Below are 19,422 nucleotides of genomic sequence, written 5' to 3' on the forward strand. Positions count from 1 at the left end.
ATAATATTTTTGTTTTTCTACCCTTCCTTGGGTGAAGATATTTGTGGAATAAAATAATACTTTTCTTAATATATGTAGAGCCATTTTAAATGCGTTTTATATAAAACTTACGGGTAAGCATTAAACTTCCACAAAAAAGGAGAAAAAGAAACTCATAAATATTAATGGTGAATTTAGTGCTGTGACAATAACGTTCATTATTACTTTCCACTTTTTTGTGAAGAGGTATGACTTTTTATTTTTTAATAAAAAAGTAATGTTATCAAATTGTGTTTTGAATTTTGACATGTTTTTTTTTGTTTAGCATCTTTAAAAAATAAGAATTTAAAACAGCTAATTTAAGTTTAGAATTAAAAAGAGGATTAGTTCTTTACCTAAAAAAATAATAAAGATACATTGATTTGTATATTATTTGGACTTGTCTATACAATATATTATGTTTTGTTTAACTTAATTGCATTTATCACATTTTTTTAAAATTTGTTTAAAATATTACACTTATTTCTTATGCATGGGTGGTCAGTGTAACGAAAGTATAAAAACTATGAGAAGTTTGTGTAGGTGTCGAGAGGTGATTTATGTAATTTTACTAAAACTCAGGGTGCAGTCTAATTTACTCAAAAAAAATTTAAGTAATTAGTTTAGGGTGCTAAATTTGACTCAATTTATATACATAATTTGGAAATCATTAATCAGCATTACTGCATGCCTAATTCATTTGGTTTGTGAATTATCGTTTTGGTTTTCAATTACCACTAATAGTAATAATTTATAAATATGCAATGTTGTTTGCATTATTATTATGTTTCTTGTTTTAAAAAATATTATTTAAGAAATAATGCAAAAAACAGTAAACAAAGTAAATAAAAAAAAATATTACATACTTAAAATCATTAACCAACCACTATATGTAATTCTTTTACCACAAAAATACTTTATATACGTAGTTATTCCAAATTCTGATATAACTGGTGGTGGCACTTGCACATGTTTGGCATTATATGCCACATCTAGAGGATAGTATTAAATTCTCTTATTTAATTTAATTACTCATTCTCTTTTTACTTACCAACTCTCTAGACTTTTTTAACAAAATATTGATTTAAAAGTGTAAGGTCTCACTAAATTCTTATAAATATCAAAAAATCAAATGTTTGATTCTTGATAGTAATATTTATTGAGAGGAACAGTTAGATAACCCGGAAGTGAATAATTTCTTACCTATTGGATGAGAGAATATTATTGATAATACCAAAAAAATATGTCATGTTTTATAATACCATGATAATAATATAAGAATTATATATATATACACCGATGATATATGAGTTTTTTAGAATGTTATTATATCAACTACTATTAATATTAGTAATCATTGGTGACTCTTAAAAAAATAATGCAAAATAGATACCGAATGATATATTGACTTTGTAAAAACTTTAAACACACTATGTAGATATTAAACTCATAAAATTAATTAAAATAATTTTTTGTTAACCTTTAAATAAAAATTAAACAAGCCAAAAAATATACATTAATTTTTGTATGTTAAAGTATCCTCCCCACACAAAAAGCAATGCACAATCAAGTAGAATCATTGTGGATGACAAAGATCTCCAAACTAATATGCTAGCCAGTTTTTTTAATTATTTTGAAGTTGAAAATTTCTTAAAATTATGAAACATATAACAAATAACTTACTATTATTTAATTTCTAGAAGAGACATCTTTATAAGGATTTTAACAGTGATTTCTTCTAGCTAACCAATAATATTTTCTCACTTTAACGATTAAGAAATAATTTACTTTAAACCTTTAAGATATATAGTTAACACTCTCAACAAGTATCATTCATAAGAATCAATATTTTTTTCTTATTCGCTACCTTACAAGAAGAAACAACAAAATTGCATAAAAGAAATAAAAAGAAGGTATGGTAGTAAAAATATTAGTTTGGTAGAATGAGAAAATATGCGATCTAAGTTTGTATAAGCCAACCAATAAGTAAAATCATTGTGACCCCTCAAAGTGTGGTTGAAATGCATGTCACAATCCTTTGTCTTCCACCACAATATCCTACTCCTACCTTCAATAGAATTTCTTACTTTAGAATAGTGAATCACTCTCAATAAATTAAACTTTTATGCAACTTGTACCTATTGCTCATCATAATGCAAGAATATATGCTTCTTCTAAAGCAAAAGCCACTAACAATCCCTTTATATGTCCTTCCAAGATTTACCCTACCCTAATCATTATCAACAATATGTTAGATATATAAACCTTTCTACCCAACTTCATTCCTAACCTAAAGTTTTCGAGAGAATTGATTCTTAACATGATACCAAAAACAGAGATAATGAATTCGAAATACTAGGTATATACAAGACATAGAAGTTATATACGAACATATACAAATATATAAATGGGTAATGGATATTATTAAAATGACATTTATTTAAAAAAATATTACTTAATATAACTTTTTATATAAAGCATAGGAGAGGGGAAGCATGTTTATATCACTTTGCATGACCCTCTTTGGTTCATACAATAATGTTCCTCTATGAGTCTATGACCATAACAAAAAGCATTACGTAATGAAGATAGTGATCACACGTCCCTCCTCTTTCCACCCTATTTGGGTGGGATACAGATCATCTGTCCTAAACGGTGTCTCATTTTCTGTTTCAAGTCAATCATATATTAACATGTGGATAAAATAAAAAAATTAAAAGTAAAAAGTAATAAAATTAAGCACTCTGATTAACTTGGAACATGAAGTGAAAAATCATTTAGAACATGTGATCTCCACTAATTTGGGTGATTCAAGTTTATATCACTTTACATGGCCCTTATTATTTCATCCCTTATTCCTCTATACCCTAATGAAAATAGTACTATAAAAGTTCTAAAATGCGAGGCTAGCACATAGAATAATGAATATAGAGCAATAATACAAAATATTTTTTTTGGAAATATTTGTTACTAGGTATAATATAATGAGTACTAAATATTAATCACACATCACTACTCAAACTAATTGAATATTGGGTCATATGAGTGGGATTAAAAATTGAGTAAACATTCACTATTTGTTTATGGAACTAACTATTAGGTGGTGGTGGACCACATAGGTGGGATATAAAATGACATGATAATAGAGATAGGAAAGTATTTGGTTGGAATAATATATATATTTGGTATATTAAAATCAAAATTGTATTGGGACAATTGCCCTACTTTAACCCTTTAGCAAAGGTAGTTCGGTCCCTGCCACTTAAGTTGCATCTTGGCCAATAGCCACTCTTCAAGATACCAACTCCAAAAAAATCTGATATAATCGCAATAGAATATGATATTGATCTAGTAGTATAAGACTCTACTGAATCTTCAAGTTTAATGATTCGATTCTTGGGAGTGACACTTATTAAGAGGAACAACCACAAACTCCGAAAGAGATTAATTCATTACTAACAAATATGAAAGAATATACTTAGTAGTACCAAACGTGAATAAGAAACCACAATTTAGTAGTTCTTGTACAATAGCTACAATAATTATTTTATATCATTTATTAATTGCACAAATTAATATAAGAAAAATATTGTTTAGGGATGGTAAAATATACTTTTCCATCTATATATAGATGTGTGGACTTATTCTTACACCAATTTATCTTAAATAATAAAAATCCTCGAATACATCACTCCACAAGAGTGTTCTATTTTAAAATGTTCCAATTCTAGATTGTCCAAGTGTCATATAATACTAGATTTTTCATTTATAAAAATGTTTTAAAAAATAATAAAAACTAGAGTAATGATTTAATTGGAAATGAATTATTGCATTCACCATAAAACAATTTCCTTAATTTTCGTCACTACTTCCATTTTTGTATAATATTGTCTTATTACAGTCAATTCATAACAAAGGAGCTAAATCTCATTTTTAATAGAAAAACAAAAAAAACACAACCTACCCAAAAAAAAACACATCTACATTATTAAATCGAAATAATGAATATTTAAAAATACTCTAAATTAAAGACCATTGCAGCATACAAAGTATTTTCTTTTAAATATATATGAAAAAATAAATGTTAGACATTTTACAAGTAAATAATACTAATTCATTTAAAATTTTCAATTTGAAGGGGTGCCACAATTTTGTATATAATAAAATTAAAGAGGTAAGGTTGACCATTGCATGCAGGGACCACCACATAAACTCTTGCACTAGTATCTTGTTAAGAGGATGAATTAAAAAGTTGTAGCATTATTTCTTAAAAACTAATAACAAAAAGATTTTCTGATGAATGTTGAAAAAACGTGAAGTAAACCTAGATCCATAGCATTATTTACATACTTTATATTTTATGTAAAGTATGTTTTCTTTGGTTTGTGTAATGAGATTCCTTTGTTTGATGGGGCTGAAAATTACATATGATAAAGGCTAATAAAATAATAAATTGCAATTGAATTGTCTTAATTGTCTTCATACAATTAAACTTTACATATTTTATCATCACTTAAATATTTATTTATATTAAAAAAGACAGTGAAATTAAAAGTGGAAAACAACTTGGGTCAAAGGATTTAGAGATAATTTTAGTGGGTTGACAAATTTAAAATCAGAAGGCTGAATTGACTTTTGTTTTTTAACACTGTTAAATAAGATAGTACATCTGTTGTCTCACAAAATGTGTTATTCCATGGGGCATGTACCACTACTTGAAAAAATATATTTAAATTAAATTTTTAATAATTATTTATTTTTCTGACCAATCACAAACAATGATACATTGAGTAAGACAATTTTATAGGACAACATATATCCACCAATTAAACAAGTCAAAAGCTACTATTAAGAATTTAATTCATTTATATATATTGTTTGTAACTTAAAATTTGAGAAGTCATTAAAGTTTAAATAGTTTTGTGGAAGTGTGGCAAATAAAATAGACCAAAACATCTGTGCTGGTTTTCAACCAAAATAATATATACATATGTGCTGGTCACTGTGGTTGTGTTGTGCAATGTGATGTAAGACAGAGATGGGATTACATGTCCCCATTTATGTCCTATTTGGCGTCTCAACCAATGAGAAAACTCCATTCATTTAAAAAATTATAAATAGAAATTAATATTTTAATATTATATCGTGAAATTTAATTGGTTCAAGACATGAAAATGTGACAAATAGGAATGGGCTGCTGTTTTTCATCATAAAAGAAAAACTTGTTATATTTTCACCACATAAGGTGTTATATGGTATAAAATGAAAATTGGTCTCTAAGTTACACTTTTAGCTTTTCAAAGGTTGTTTCCTATTTTTGGTAGCTTTTCAAAGGTTGTTAATGCATAAAGAAAATAGCACACTATTATTAAGATTGAAATTGTTGAATTTGCTAAGATATTTAATGGTAATCGAAATCAATCTTTCAATAAACAAGTTGGAAGCTATGATCTGGACTCTTATTGCTTCCCACAGTTCTGTGGTAATAGAATGAATGAACCTTTGACATACTCTCTCATGCAACTTTGCAAAATGCCTCCAGAAGCTTATTCTTACTAATAAGTTTGTGCCAAGCAAAATCCACTGCATTTCAACTGAACCTTCATGTTTTCATCCACAGTAGTGTTTTACAAACCGGACCGACGCCATTGAAGCAGTTGGATCATGAACAAGCTATATCTCCGATTCGAACGATATTCGGCTCAACTAGCCTGATAAGCAAATTGAACCATGACATGGACTCATGGAGGTTCAATCTCATGTCCGGTTTTTAAACTCTGTTCCAGAGTACTTGATCTGCCAAATCTCAACGTCGTGTCCTCTTTCATACTCTCTGACATACTGTGGAATCTGAGAGAAGTCCATCCGCTTTCCCACAAAATTGGCCATGGTACCAGACTCGAGGCTTTTAATTTCTGCAATAAGTTATATAGATCAAAATCATTCAATATAATGATAAACTAGGTGGAATCAATACACAATGAACATAGAGTTTTGCACATTACACTATAGGTGCTTACCATCTTCATCCTTGATATAGCTTCGAAAATGCGAATATCCATTTGCGACAACATCAAGGTCTGAAAGGCTGAAGTTGTAACGCTTTTCCAGTGCCATGTATAACACCTAGAAATAGATGGAATAAGTCAAATAATATTAATGTGATTGCACCAAAAGGACTATTAAAGAATATGCCTCCTGTCCATATTGTTCATGCATAACACCGAATTAGTGTATACCTTTGCTGAACCCCTTGACATTAATCTCTCTAAGGTACTAAAAAATGCATCAGTCAGGTCATCACTATAAATAACATCAGCAGCTAACAGAAAAGAAGCATTCTCTGCATCGTCAATCTCTCTAGACGTCCAAGAATATCTGAATGACACCATAAAGTGATTGTGACGTCCACCTCATATTCACTTTAGATAAAAGTATTTAGTAGTTATGTTCACTTCAAGAAATTTTGAACCAAAGGAAAAAGATTGCAAAAAGGTACCTTCCCTGTTCGAAATTAGAGATTCACCCAAAGAAAAAGACAGAAGCAATGATTTATTGGTGAATATTCATCAAAATAATGTGTTACCTTTGTGTGGAAGGAGACTCTCCTATTCTTGCTTTAGGAGGCCAAGCATTAAACCAATCAAGTTCTCGTACATTAACTGTGGCTTGACAATTCAATGACTCGATATTAAGCTCGACATTCTTTGCACAGTTGTCAAGTATTTCATTTCCATGATCTGACAAATATTTATAAGAATTACTCTTCTATTAAAATCATTAAACTTAAAGAACAATAAATTAACAAAACTAAACGATTTTCTCAGAAAACAGCCAACTATTATCAATGAACATCACCCTTAGTAAATATGAACCAATTAACATATCAACTGAAGAAAACTTATCAGGGCAATTCTTCACAGTCGTGCAATGTGATCCTCATTTGTAAGTTAAATGACAATACAAGTTTCCACTGTGATGATATAACATAGGAACTGGGCAGAGAGGCGGCACTTAAATGCTCGAGGCCTCAACAAAGGCATTTGGACTGAATTGGTGAGTCTTGCCACAGCATCAAATATTCATCCACTTAAAGGATTTCAAAGTACCCATTCTTATTACTAAATAAACAAAATGACATAGATAATACCTTCATGACAAGAAATCAATGAGCCAACAAAGTTACCGATGTCACTGAACTTATTATTCCTTATAACTGTTGTTTTCCTTTGCTTTTGGTTCTTTCCTTGACTTCGAATACCAGCCTGACCTCTAATCTATAGTTTTATTAACTAAATCTTTGGTTTAACATGTAGACAAACAATATGGCATTCACTCAGACTTGCATTCGATGATGGCACTCGAATAAAATAGGACACCATACCTGTCAGGAAAACTGTCTTCGCAGTACGTGCAAGTAATAAACCCACCAAGCCTAGTAGAGGAGTTGGAAACTTGAAATCATAAACATCATTGAAGACATTTCTTAAAAAATAACAGTATATTCTAAAGCAAATAAAATAGGTCCTGATCAACGATCATAGTTTTCAGGATTTGTAATTTTGTTGAGACTTGAGAGAGAATAGTAAGTAGAAAATGTAAAGGAAAATAATTATCAAAATACCAGTTCCAGCTCCAAGTTCTAAAGCAATAACTCCATCAAATTCAGAGGAGCATAATGCTTTATGCAATATAAAATCAGATAATACTAGTTCAGCTCTCCAAACCTGAAAGGAATTGAAAAAAAGAAATAAAGTGATGCACAAATGGCACTTGAAAGCCGAAATGGTTATAAAAAATTGATTACTAGTATTACCTGTAGACCAACATTTGGAATAGATGATGTGATATTATGCTGGATTCTCACACAATACCTATCACACGATCCTTCCACATTTCCTTCAACGGTAAAAAGCTTTACATGATTATCCATGTCATTATTTAAAGGTGTTAAGGAAACAAAAGATAGGGCTTTATAAACAGACATCGAAGAAACTAAGATGGTGTTTGTTAAAGTGTAATCATAGGACGTAACGAAACAAGGCACACTTGTCCAATGCCATGTTTGGTATGTTTTATAAATACAGCAGAACATGAGATTGTAAAGTGGAAAGTTTTGGTTCCAGTAAAAGTGATAGAACAAAACACAACATACATCATGTTCTATCCATGCACCAAAAGCTATACTACTAGTACGCCGAGGAAGAAGAAGGTCACCATCTTCATCTAAACCCGGAATCGGACTTTCCAAAGCATCATTTCCCAAACCATGATCTTGTGCGCTGTGAGCAACATCTAAAAATTAGAAATACATAAGAATTCCATAGCCAAAATTTCAAAATTCTTAAAATGTTTGTTACAAGTAAAGGTAAATAGTATTTTGCTGCTAAATTACTTGATAATGGTTACAAATTGGGTTTAGTGTAATTCACAGTTTCAAGCTCATATATATAACATTTTCTCATTCTATCACTACATTATCAAATTTCATTCTCTTTTATCTCAAATCCGTCATGTTCTTTGACAATATTCAGAATTCAATAAAATATGAATAGAAAAAATAAATAAAAATGATAATAAAATGGTGGAGTGATTGAACCTTGTGGAAGAGAAACGGTGAAAGTTGAAATATGGGGCCCACAGAAACGAGGTGGGCATCCAAGGTGGATCTCGCTCATCACTTGCTCATCACTGCCGTTGTCGTTTCCAGACGACGGAGGTGACGCTGCCGGAGCTGAACACTCCATTCTAGAATATCAAAAAATCAAAATGTTTTTTCTTCATCAAATTATTAAATACCACGTATTTGTGATGTTCCGACTCGAACCATATCGTGTTCAGTGCGAGAAGATACCTGTGGAAAACAACAAAAATTATTAAACGCCAACTTCATTTTAATCACATTGTTATTATTATTATTTATTAAATAGTGTCTAGCCCATTGATTTGGTTTGGGCCGTTTTTGGTGAATGCTTTTCATACTTTTTTTTATTAATGTTACTTTTTTACTTTATATGGAAGGGGCCAACTTGATTTTAACTAAAACATCATGAACCAAATTGATATTGAGAAGAAGAATTTCAACAAGTTTCATCAAGTCATTGTTTGAGGAAGCAAAAAAAGTTACTTGACTTGGAAAATGATGATTTTTTATTGAACTTAGTTTTCTATGATTAACTTATTTCATATATATTTCTTGACAAAACCTTTAGATTTAGGATCAAAAGAGTAATTATGTCTTTAAAGGATACTACCACATGAACCTTGTAGATAACAACTTAAATAACTTAATTTAAGATAGTATGATAATGTCATATATTTTTAATAAATTAATTTGGTAAGAATTTTCTTTGAAAACTGTAATATAGACTAATAAATCTTTCTAGCATCATATATATAGAGAGAGAGGATAAGATATAGTACTTAATCATATATCACATTCATAAACAATATACTTTTATATATATGGTGACATCTATGTAGTCTACTATGCTTATTCCTCAAACCATGAAAAATATACTAAAGATGATTCCACGTATAAGTCTATTAAGAAAAGTAAACATAAGAACAAGATATAGATATAACTTCAGTTCTTATAAGTATTTGCGTTTTCCATTTAATCATTTTATCTAGTTCAAATCATCTAAAGCGAGACTCTAGAATCTTTTTAGCTTTTACCTCAACTTTTTATTTTCACTCATATAACTCAACATTTTCACAACATTTTCATCTTTGCTGTAATGAATTTACTCCGTCAAAACGTAATTTTACATACAAACAACAACCTCGTCATTATGATAACTCACAAATCATCCTTTGATAATAAAATTCCCCAGTGGGTACAGAGAAGGTATCTCTAAGAAATTGTTGAATTATCGTTAATGCCTAGATGTAGTTTTCTGTTGTTCATTTATTCCATCTTCTAGACCTGCATTCCAACTAGGTTATAGTATCGCTCAACTCAATTTATTCTTCATATTCACAAATCTTCAGATAGGAGTCTCTTTTATTTGCTGCTAGATTAGACCATGCAAAGGACAGACCTAACATTGAAGATGTTCTTCAAATCAACTTACCAATAATAAAGCTCAACATATCCATCAATTTTATCATAAGAAATCCAATCAACACTAAACCCGCATAGGATCCAAATTCCTTCTAAATGTTGTAAGTTTAAAATAGTACTTGTAGAACAAAATATGGCATAGCCAAACAATATCTAATGATGATTTATAGATGGGAAAAATTGGGGTGGGGCACAAGGGTATACTATGAAAGCACTTGCATGAACTAAACTCACTAGTAGAACCTAGAAAAAGGAGAAAGAAGGTTCAAAATCTTTATATAATCGAGATCGGTCTCTACATGATGCCCTGCAGTCTAGCAAGATAAATCACTAAGGGAGGAACCAAGACAGCTCATTTACTCAACTAATACTTTTCTGGCTTATCTGACTCCTCCTTTTCAGGATCTTCCTCTTCTTCCTCTTTCTTTTCTTCTTCCTCTTCGTCTTCTTCGGGAGGATCTGCAGGCAGTGGTGGAGGCAAAGGTGTCTTCATTGGACTAAATTGAGGGAATATATCAGGTCTTCGTCCTGGCTTAGGCCTTTCCCATTCCTGTCAGCAGTAGCATTGGTCATCTATAATCAGTTCGGGTATTGAATAACCACAAATTAAGAGCAAGAATTCACAACTTCAAAACATGTAACACTGCCAAGATCGGAATGAATTATCATTACAAGTGCACCCGCACTATAGAAACACGGGGAAGGAAAGAAAAGGAGTAGCCAGACCAACTATCTTCTACCAAGACAATTCCCCTTATTTACACCGAAATGCATGAAAATAAAGGGAGGTGCTTGATGTGAACACCGTTCTTTATTTAATATGAAAGGAGATATTGGTATATGGAGTAAGGTTCTAATTAATAGAATATGAAATTCACAATCACAGAGACTCCAAACACAAACATACTATTGATCTTCAACTTTAATTTGCATTGCAGTTGCACCCTATGGAGCTAATTATCATCAGTTTTTAACCGACCAATGCATCAAACTACATCACATGATCACAAACTTCTTTTCTTGTGTAAATAGTGAATCCTTTACGATCAAGTATCTATCCCTTATCATGAATTTATGCGTCCTCTCTGTGGCACATCTTATGCCCAAACACTAAACACTTACCTTTCTACAGTGACTAATAATTCAACTTGTGTCATTAACATTAGTAAAAGTAGTGGTTTCTGTTCAATATGATATAACTGGCAGATTAGTCTAAATAATGAAAGAAACAAACGGCTTTTATGGGGAGAAAACAAAGATTATTTTAAAAGTTATCGGATCATATTGAAATGAATTGCATTCTTTACATGTTCAACCCTTGCATAACTATAATCAATTGATAATTGGAATAACGTAATTTTCACAGCTAAATGCAAAAACACTCTTAGTCTGCCCCTAATCACCAAAGTGAAAACAAATTAACTAACTAAGCATAGTCTTACACAAGGTTGAACCACTACATAAAGTCGCAAACACTACTTCACTTATTCAGTGGCCAAATTCTTCAATTCTTAATCCCGTATTAAACTTCACTAACCCTATTAATTTTATAGGAAAATCAATCTTCCAAAAAAAGAGGCGGTGTAGTTTCAATACCGAGTGTAATCAAGTTATCTTCCCTAATTTCATTCAAACATGCTAGAGATACAAACTTAAAAAGTAATCATGAGTTGAAATAAAATTGAGAAAATAGAATCATTGAAAGAGGGAGAGAACAGAAGAGTTACAATAGGGAAATCGAGAGGGGAACGGCGAGTCATTTTTTCTTCATCAGGAGCCATACGAACGACGTGGCGGTGAAAGCGAGGTGTATGAAGTGGAAGGAGAATGAGATTTGAAGAAGAGGAAGAGGTTGAAGGACGTGCGAAGAGAGAAGAGATAGGAACGGCGAGAGTGAGCAACGCCATGGTGGTTGGTGGTGTGTAGCTGAAACTCTCGCTCATCGATTTTATCTACAATGTCCTCTCTTATCCAACCAACCACCGCCTTCGATTCACTCACAGTTGGGCCGTCGCTTTGGACCACCAAGCCCAGGTTTCTTCAACAAACCGACTCCAATAAGATTTTTTTTTCTTTCTAATATCATATCACCTCTGATTGCTAAGAAACTAATGTCTCTCGAGTTCGGGATACGTAGTTACTGCTCCCAACAAATATCGTTTTCAGGAATTTAATTATTAACCTTTTGGTCGTTCTATGGATCAAGCGATGCCTTAGAGCAAATATAATGACAAATACCATCTTCATTTTTACTTGTATCTTACACGTTATTTTATAATTTATTAAATTTTCCATGAACAATATCTATTTTTGTCTCACAATGGTAAATCATTCTTATTCTTATTTGGATTTCATAGTATTTATTTTTTCTCATAACATCTATTCCTCTCCTCACTTTCTCTTCGTTAAGAACAAATAAAATTGTCCTTATTTAAGAACAAAAGACAGAAAATGAGAAGAGTAAAAATAAGTTGTTTTGCTAAGAATTTTTTACATGCAAAAACATTCTATTTTTTTTTGAAGAAATATTAGGGGTTGTTAATTAAAATGAACACTAAACTTTTATTTGGGCTTTTTATTTATAATAGACAAGCCCAACAACCTTAGGGTGAAGATATAAAACACCTTCCACGCCGAATCAATTAGGGTTTTGCATCTGCTTCTTCAATGGTACAATCCTTCACCCTTTCCCTCTTCATCTCTCTCTTTTTTCCCCTCTATTGTTTCTGATATTGACATTGTTTGAATCGAATGAAAACAGGGTAAGGGAACAGGTAGTTTCGGTAAGAGGAGGAACAAGACCCACACCCTCTGTGTACGGTGTGGCCGCCGCAGCTTCCACCTCCAAAAGAGTCGCTGCTCCGCTTGCGCTTACCCCGCTGCACGCGTCCGCAAATGTAACTATATCACATCTTATTATCATTATTCTTGCAATTTTAGGTTTTCTGTTTATTCTGTTATGATTCATTTGATTAATTGATCTTAGATAATTGGAGTGTTAAGGCTATTCGTAGAAAGACCACTGGAACTGGTAGGATGAGATACTTGCGCCATGTTCCGCGTCGATTCAAGAGTGGTTTCAGAGAAGGTACATTGCCTAGCATAGTTATGTTGTATGTGATTTTCAATTATTTGATGTTTGATTATGTTAATGAGTTGAGATGATGTTTTTAATTAGGTACTGAAGCTGCACCGAGGAATAAGGGAGCAGCTGCAACTGCCTAAGCTTTTCATGGATCGATCGTTGTTTTCTGGGTATGGAATTATAGGGTTAAGTTGTTTTGTTGTTGGGGCAAGGCTTTTTCCAACGTTCATTTTTGTTATGGTTGTCATTTTACTCCATTTCATTCAGTTTGTAGCTACTTCTTTTTAAATTACCTTATTTTGAGAAATTGATTGTTATACCCGATCCTGGAAGGGTGTCTTGCACATTTCTAATGATAACTATTGTGTTTCAACTATTTGAATTTTGAGAATTTAGTTCTGTTGTTTAATGTTACACTTATTGTTGGCTTGTTGTGCATTAACTTTTATTCTTTTCTTATGTTATGGATAATGTGTGCTTGAGCATGATGCCTGGTTTGAAGTATTAAGTATCTGCTGGCATTATTCATTATATGATTGGCTTGATTTTGTTTAGCAATAAATGCATATCAAACTATATATGTTTCAATAGTAATTTGTTTTGTAATTTCGTTCAGTCGATAACATTTGGTAATTGCCTACAACCTGAAGATGGATGAAGTCATTAGTTTTTTTCCTACAACCTGTTTGTTTGAGCACATCGTAATTCATTTTGATTTGCATCAGTATAACACACCAGATAAACATGTGTGAACCAAAGTAGAGTGTATTTGGTCGAATCAAAATTGCCAGTTTCTCCATATTTCATCTAATTTTGAGATATTTACAAGGGTTCATAAACTCCTGCCAACATTTTCTCCGTATTTTCTTTCTCTCTTTTCAATAATATTGCTTTGATCCAATAAGACGCACCCCAATAGATGGTATCACTGATTTGAGTCACCTTATTAGCATTTTTAAAATTCCGAGATTTTTCTCTTGAACTTGTCTACTTTTTTTTATATTTAAAATAAACATTTGGTGATAACTGGAACCAAGTCGTGATATTTCATAATAATTTATAACTGATGTCAGGAATAGTCTAAACTAAAATTATGTTATTTGTAATACCATTTGTGTCAATCATGCAGAGTGGAGCGTCCGAAGGGTTTTGTCTTTAGTAATAAGCGCTAACCTATGTTAATGATGTAATGATGAAAGAAAAATTATAAATCTACATGTGGAAACAAATATTACGAGTACATTTATTCTTTTACATATTTGTTCATGTCATATTTTTTGGGAAATGGTAGAGTGATGTTGGTCTTAGGTGGCATTTGTTTTGTATCCTCCAACGCTTACAAGCACAACAAAATATCTAGTTCCCACAAATGGGTGATTCCATAGCATGGGTAGAAAGAACCAATCTATTCTAGATTATTCATTAGATTTATACTTTCGGTCATAATATACATACTTATATAACCATGTCTTATTATCCGTAATGTCTATTTTGTTTTTCTGTTTTTGGCAGGGTTGGTATAACATCACTGATGAATGTCTCTGTTCAAAACTCAGTTTCTTTTGTTTATTTACTATTTTGTTTACTAGAGTATTTTCTTGTTTGATTAATTGATTTATGTCCATAACCATCAATATTACCTTTGTTCATGTATTTACTAAGTATGTGAATTCATAAGTTTAGTAATCAATATAAGGTTAAACCCGCTCACATTTTATGTCCCCCAACTCTATCAATTGAACTAACTCTCCCTGAAAAAAAATTCATGCATTTATTTGACAAGGTTCATAAGAGTAAACTACAATAGGATTTTCAAAGGTGCAAATTTTACTTCTCCTCCAAATTAACCTCCTAAAGGTTGAAAATGCTCACAATCACAAACCATATATTATACAATAATCTCAAACCATCCTTGACAAAAGAACTCAAAACATACATGGGTCAAACATATGTGCAAGAATTCTTCTTGAACTTAATAGGCTTTGATCCAGAAGAGTCAATGACCAATGGGCATGTGATTTCTTTACTATGCTTTGTTCTTACCAGTTTTCCAACCACATTTCCTCTGGAACGAATTTCAAACTTCAATGCAAATGGAACTTCAACATCACCAGTTTGGGATAATGTTATGCTGGATCCTGCCCCATACAAGGGAACCTTATTACCTTCCACATTCACTGATACAACTCTGTGACTTTTCCTTGGCTGATAATATTTCTTCAGCTGCAAGAATTTGAGTCTACAACATGTTACTTGAGTGCTAAGAAAATGATAAAGATATTACATAATATAGATACATTGAGACTAAAGATATCCAAAAAAATATCAAAGCATCTTATAAAATATGTTTCAGATATCGGAGATATGATAGTTATTTTAATGTACTTGTACTTTATAGCTAACAGGTGATTATTTTATCATCTAATTTAGAAGCCTTTAAGTTCAAGTCTCATAGGGAGCATAGTCCGAGTTAGAGTCAAAATCGGTTTAGTCGATGCTTGATTGTGTATTAGTTATTTTGTAGGAGAATAAAGGGAATTATGAAAGAATTCTTACCTCACCAGTTGCCACAGTAATGTCTGAGAAGACAAGATTGATGGGTGTGGAATGCACATGGATGCCAAAAAATGTAGCAGGGTTATAGATGTTCATTCTTAGAGAAACATTCACAGTCATCATTTTTGTAACTACACCTGAGAAGTCTGAACCCTCTCCAACATAGAGATTTTGTGCTGTCAAACTCTGCAATGATTGCAATTTATATCAAGCAGTACTCGATCAACATGATTTATAATAAAATATATGACATTGTTCTATCTATATAGCCGACTCCACCTATATGGTAATTAGAAATCAATTATATATAAGCTAGAGACGTTATAGGAGTAAATTATGCACATGCAAATACAATATTATAATATAATGCTACACAATTTTTCTAAGAGGTTCTTCATAGTAACCTTTTTCCATGTACAGAGAGAGTAAATTAAAGTAACCATATATATGTTTAGATATTGAAAACCCATTTCTCTCATGGTGAGGCTTACAATTACTACTGCAGCAGCATCAAAACTTGCACATGAATGATTATGTCTATAGTTGGAGAAAATGCAAGATCTGATCATTATCATAATTATGGTTCATCAAGAATAGTCACAATTTTTTAGTCCTAACTTATCATGTGCATAGTTACATAATCCTCTTATCAACTTTGATAACAACATAGCAATTCTTTTGTAACACATACCATGTAGTAATCCACAAAGCAAACAGATTCATAACAAAACCTTGCAATTCAAAACTGAGAAATTAGCTTACCTTGACAGTAACTTCAGTTTTGTAAGGCCTACTAGCACCCCAAATGATCAAGCAAAACACAGTGAAAAGGACCACAAAAGTGAGTAAAGCAATCAATGCTTGGCAACGCCTAGTATAAGCCTTATCAAATTCACCATAAGACCCTTCTTCCAGAATCACATCACACTCAGGCCACCCTTTTTCATTCCTCTTTCTACCTCCTTTCCTTCCTGAAGACGACCGAAAAATACCCGAAAATCTGCTTGCAGAGGAGTTCCTAGAGTGTCTCCCAAAGGAAGGGTGTGAAGGAGATTCCATAGGGCTGTTTGATATTGGAGTAGCTTGCATTGAAGATAACTTGTCTCCATCATGAGAGTCCCTTGAAGGGCTTTGAACATAGTACACCGGTCGCTTCGGAGATCTTGAAGGTGAAGATGCTGCTAAGCTTGTGATATCTGATTCAGATTTTGCTGACTGCATCATAACTTGTTATATACAAGCTAGGGTAATTCAACAAAAAAATTTACACTTTCAAGTATATTCAGTATAGAGAATTCAAGACTACATAGAAGTACACCATAATCGAATCGAACTTTATAAGGTCAAAGGTTTGAATTCTAGATTGCGAACTTTAACTAAGCGTCAACTCTAGCCGAGAATTATTCTTACAACTACAAGACAACTTTTAAAACTACCAAAAAAATATGTGGAGAGAAATCAATTGATATATTTACTAGTGAAGTCTATGTATGTATGAACAAAATGAAAAAGGCACATGAACAAGTTTGCAATAAATATGTGATAATATAAGAAAGGACATAGAACTCAGCTATGCATATCACTATGAGAAAGTGAAAGTTAGAACTTTGCATGGAAAAGTGTGAAACATGTTTCTTCAATGACCCAATGAAGTGTATAAAAAAAAAGTTATGGTTTGAAGGGTAAATAAATAAAGATATGGATAATAATATTGAAAGGCTTGGAATGAAAGACTACACTAGTTGTAAAAACAATAGGGTGGGTTTGGGAGAAAGTGTCGGCAGATTTGTTTTTATTATTATGGTTTGAAAGTATTGAAATGTTAGAACAAGTGTTTTATTTTGTTGTCCTTTTCTTTGTGGGGTATGAGCACTTAAGAGAAAGAAGCTAGTGCTAGAAACTTCAATTATATGTGTTGGTCTATTAGCTATAGTTTTAGGTGCCCTTTATATCCTACTTTTGTGAGGGGAAAATTGTGTACTACAATTGAAGGAGTATTATACATTTTATGAGTGTAATATATCTCGTAATATATATTTTATGAGTGTAATATTTATACGTTATCAGTATAAAAATACATATTAATTAATTATCCACCATTCATTTGAATTATTTTTTCCCTCATATTAAAGAGAAAATTGGATTGATGTCCAAAAAGTTTGTTTAGGATGGATTATGTGGTCATAGTTAATCATGTATTAGTGAAATCATTATGTATGCAATTATGTAAGGATTTTATTTCATCTGATCATATCCGAATTAGTCATGTTAATATATATGCAAATATATTATGATTTTATTTAAATTTGTGTTACAAAAAATATAAAATGAATTACGGAAGCCACTCATTTTTATCAGAGCCAGGTTTCGATCCTGGGACCTGTGGGTTATGGGCCCACCACGCTTCCGCTGCGCCACTCTGATTTGTTGTTTAAATGATATATATAAAAGATAGAAAATGGTAGTCCACACCTAGCTTATATATTTCATTAAGGTTCTAACATGGTTTATCTCAAATAATATTTAAGCAATTTAACTTTGAAAAACTTATTTCAATCATGACAACAATCATAGGTATTTCAATAATACTCTACAAACAATGCATACATCTAAAATAATCTAACTTTTGATACTTAATATTTCTAATGTGATGTTACTTTAGATTCTTAAGTTAAATCAAGAACAATAATAAGATTAATACTCACCAAAAATTACAACCTTTTGAAATCATCATACTCTAAAAGTATAATTTCCTTTATTAAGGGCTTTCAATTATTTGAAACCTTAGCTTAGAGGATCACCTCAATTATATATATAATAAGGCTAAAATTCTGTGTAAGCAATGAGATATAAAGACATAAAAGTGGGACTACGTGCCAACCTGATCTAGTAGTAAAATGATTCCTTCACACTTGTAATCCAATCTTTTCATGAAATTATTATATGAAATAATAGTATACCATAATGAAAGTGTTTATCTCACTATTTTTTATACATCTAAATTCAGTGATTGTTATAAATGATGTAAAAAATGTATGAGTAGCATTATTATTCTCATTTAAAACTTCATTATATTTGTAGCTTTGGAAGATAAGGGTCAAAATATGTTGGAAGGTAAAGCATTGATAGAGGATACTGACATGCCAATTAATATGCAGATTCAAGCTATGGCTTCTGCTTCTAAAGCTCTAGATCTCTTTGATGTTATTGATTATAAATCCATGGCTGCCCACATAAAAAAGGTTACATTTTTCTTCTTATTATTATCATTATTACACAATATAGAACATAGTTTATATTTGGTATAAGTTAAATGAATTTAATATGGTTTCTATGAGTTGCAGGAGTTTGATACAAAATATGGTTGTGGTTGGCAATGTGTGGTTGGTTCAAAATTTGGTTGTTTTTTCACTCATTCAAAGGGAACATTCATATACTTCACTTTGGAGACTCTCAATTTCCTTGTCTTCAAAGGCTCTGCTTAACTAATTCTTACTCTCTTGTAACATTATCCTAAACTCATTTTTTGATTGTAATCAAAGTTCCAAGCTTTTTCCAACAAAGGATCTACTTGAGAAAAGTGCACTTTCTTTTCCTTTATCTTATTTTCTTTCTACCTTTCTTGTTGATGTTTATGGTGGGACATAATAAAGATAAGTTTGGAGAAAATATATCTTATGATTTTTAAGTCATCATG

At 31.5% G+C, this 19,422-nt stretch overlaps 5 protein-coding genes and 1 non-coding gene across 8 annotated transcripts; 2 read left to right on the forward strand and 4 right to left on the reverse strand.

The window, feature by feature from the left end:
- Positions 5,542–8,805, reverse strand: LOC109342855 (methyltransferase-like protein 22). 2 transcript variants are annotated; one of them, XM_019580885.1, is made up of 9 exons: positions 8,618–8,805; positions 8,209–8,313; positions 7,835–7,917; positions 7,643–7,745; positions 7,403–7,453; positions 6,605–6,758; positions 6,258–6,396; positions 6,039–6,144; positions 5,542–5,933 (listed from the first exon to the last, which is right to left on the reverse strand). In XM_019580885.1, exons 1-9 carry the CDS (start codon positions 8,763–8,765, stop codon positions 5,776–5,778), a joined length of 1,047 nt encoding a protein of 348 aa, XP_019436430.1. In that variant the 5' UTR covers positions 8,766–8,805; the 3' UTR covers positions 5,542–5,775. The 2 variants fall into 2 exon arrangements, with proteins under 2 accessions (XP_019436430.1, XP_019436431.1); XM_019580886.1 differs by having other exon boundaries at positions 8,209–8,300; positions 8,618–8,804.
- LOC109342856 (coiled-coil domain-containing protein 9-like) lies at positions 10,063–12,020 on the reverse strand. Of its 2 annotated transcripts, XR_002107126.1 has the most exons (3): positions 11,812–12,020; positions 10,359–10,634; positions 10,063–10,325 (listed from the first exon to the last, which is right to left on the reverse strand). XR_002107126.1 is itself a non-coding variant. In XM_019580887.1 (2 exons), exons 1-2 carry the CDS (start codon positions 11,989–11,991, stop codon positions 10,449–10,451), a joined length of 366 nt encoding a protein of 121 aa, XP_019436432.1. In that variant the 5' UTR covers positions 11,992–12,020; the 3' UTR covers positions 10,063–10,448. The 2 variants fall into 2 exon arrangements, 1 of the variants encoding a protein (XP_019436432.1); XM_019580887.1 differs by having other exon boundaries at positions 10,063–10,634.
- LOC109342857 (60S ribosomal protein L37-3-like) lies at positions 12,670–13,393 on the forward strand. The gene is made up of 4 exons (XM_019580889.1): positions 12,670–12,754; positions 12,846–12,981; positions 13,071–13,172; positions 13,263–13,393. The coding sequence occupies exons 1-4, from the start codon at positions 12,752–12,754 to the stop codon at positions 13,307–13,309; spliced, it is 288 nt and encodes a 95-aa protein (XP_019436434.1). The 5' UTR covers positions 12,670–12,751; the 3' UTR covers positions 13,310–13,393.
- On the reverse strand, positions 15,035–17,103 carry LOC109342858. The gene is made up of 3 exons (XM_019580890.1): positions 16,488–17,103; positions 15,726–15,911; positions 15,035–15,392 (listed from the first exon to the last, which is right to left on the reverse strand). The coding sequence occupies exons 1-3, from the start codon at positions 16,947–16,949 to the stop codon at positions 15,111–15,113; spliced, it is 930 nt and encodes a 309-aa protein (XP_019436435.1). The 5' UTR covers positions 16,950–17,103; the 3' UTR covers positions 15,035–15,110.
- Positions 18,053–19,210, forward strand: LOC109342249 (dynein light chain LC6, flagellar outer arm-like). The gene is made up of 3 exons (XM_019580273.1): positions 18,053–18,107; positions 18,807–18,967; positions 19,070–19,210. The coding sequence occupies exons 1-3, from the start codon at positions 18,053–18,055 to the stop codon at positions 19,208–19,210; spliced, it is 357 nt and encodes a 118-aa protein (XP_019435818.1).
- On the reverse strand, positions 18,078–18,149 carry TRNAM-CAU. Its single transcript has one exon. It is a non-coding gene; the product is annotated as a tRNA-Met (tRNA).

Source organism: Lupinus angustifolius, chromosome LG03 (genome assembly GCF_001865875.1).
Source record: "Lupinus angustifolius cultivar Tanjil chromosome LG03, LupAngTanjil_v1.0, whole genome shotgun sequence".
NCBI classification, from domain to species: domain Eukaryota; kingdom Viridiplantae; phylum Streptophyta; class Magnoliopsida; order Fabales; family Fabaceae; genus Lupinus; species Lupinus angustifolius.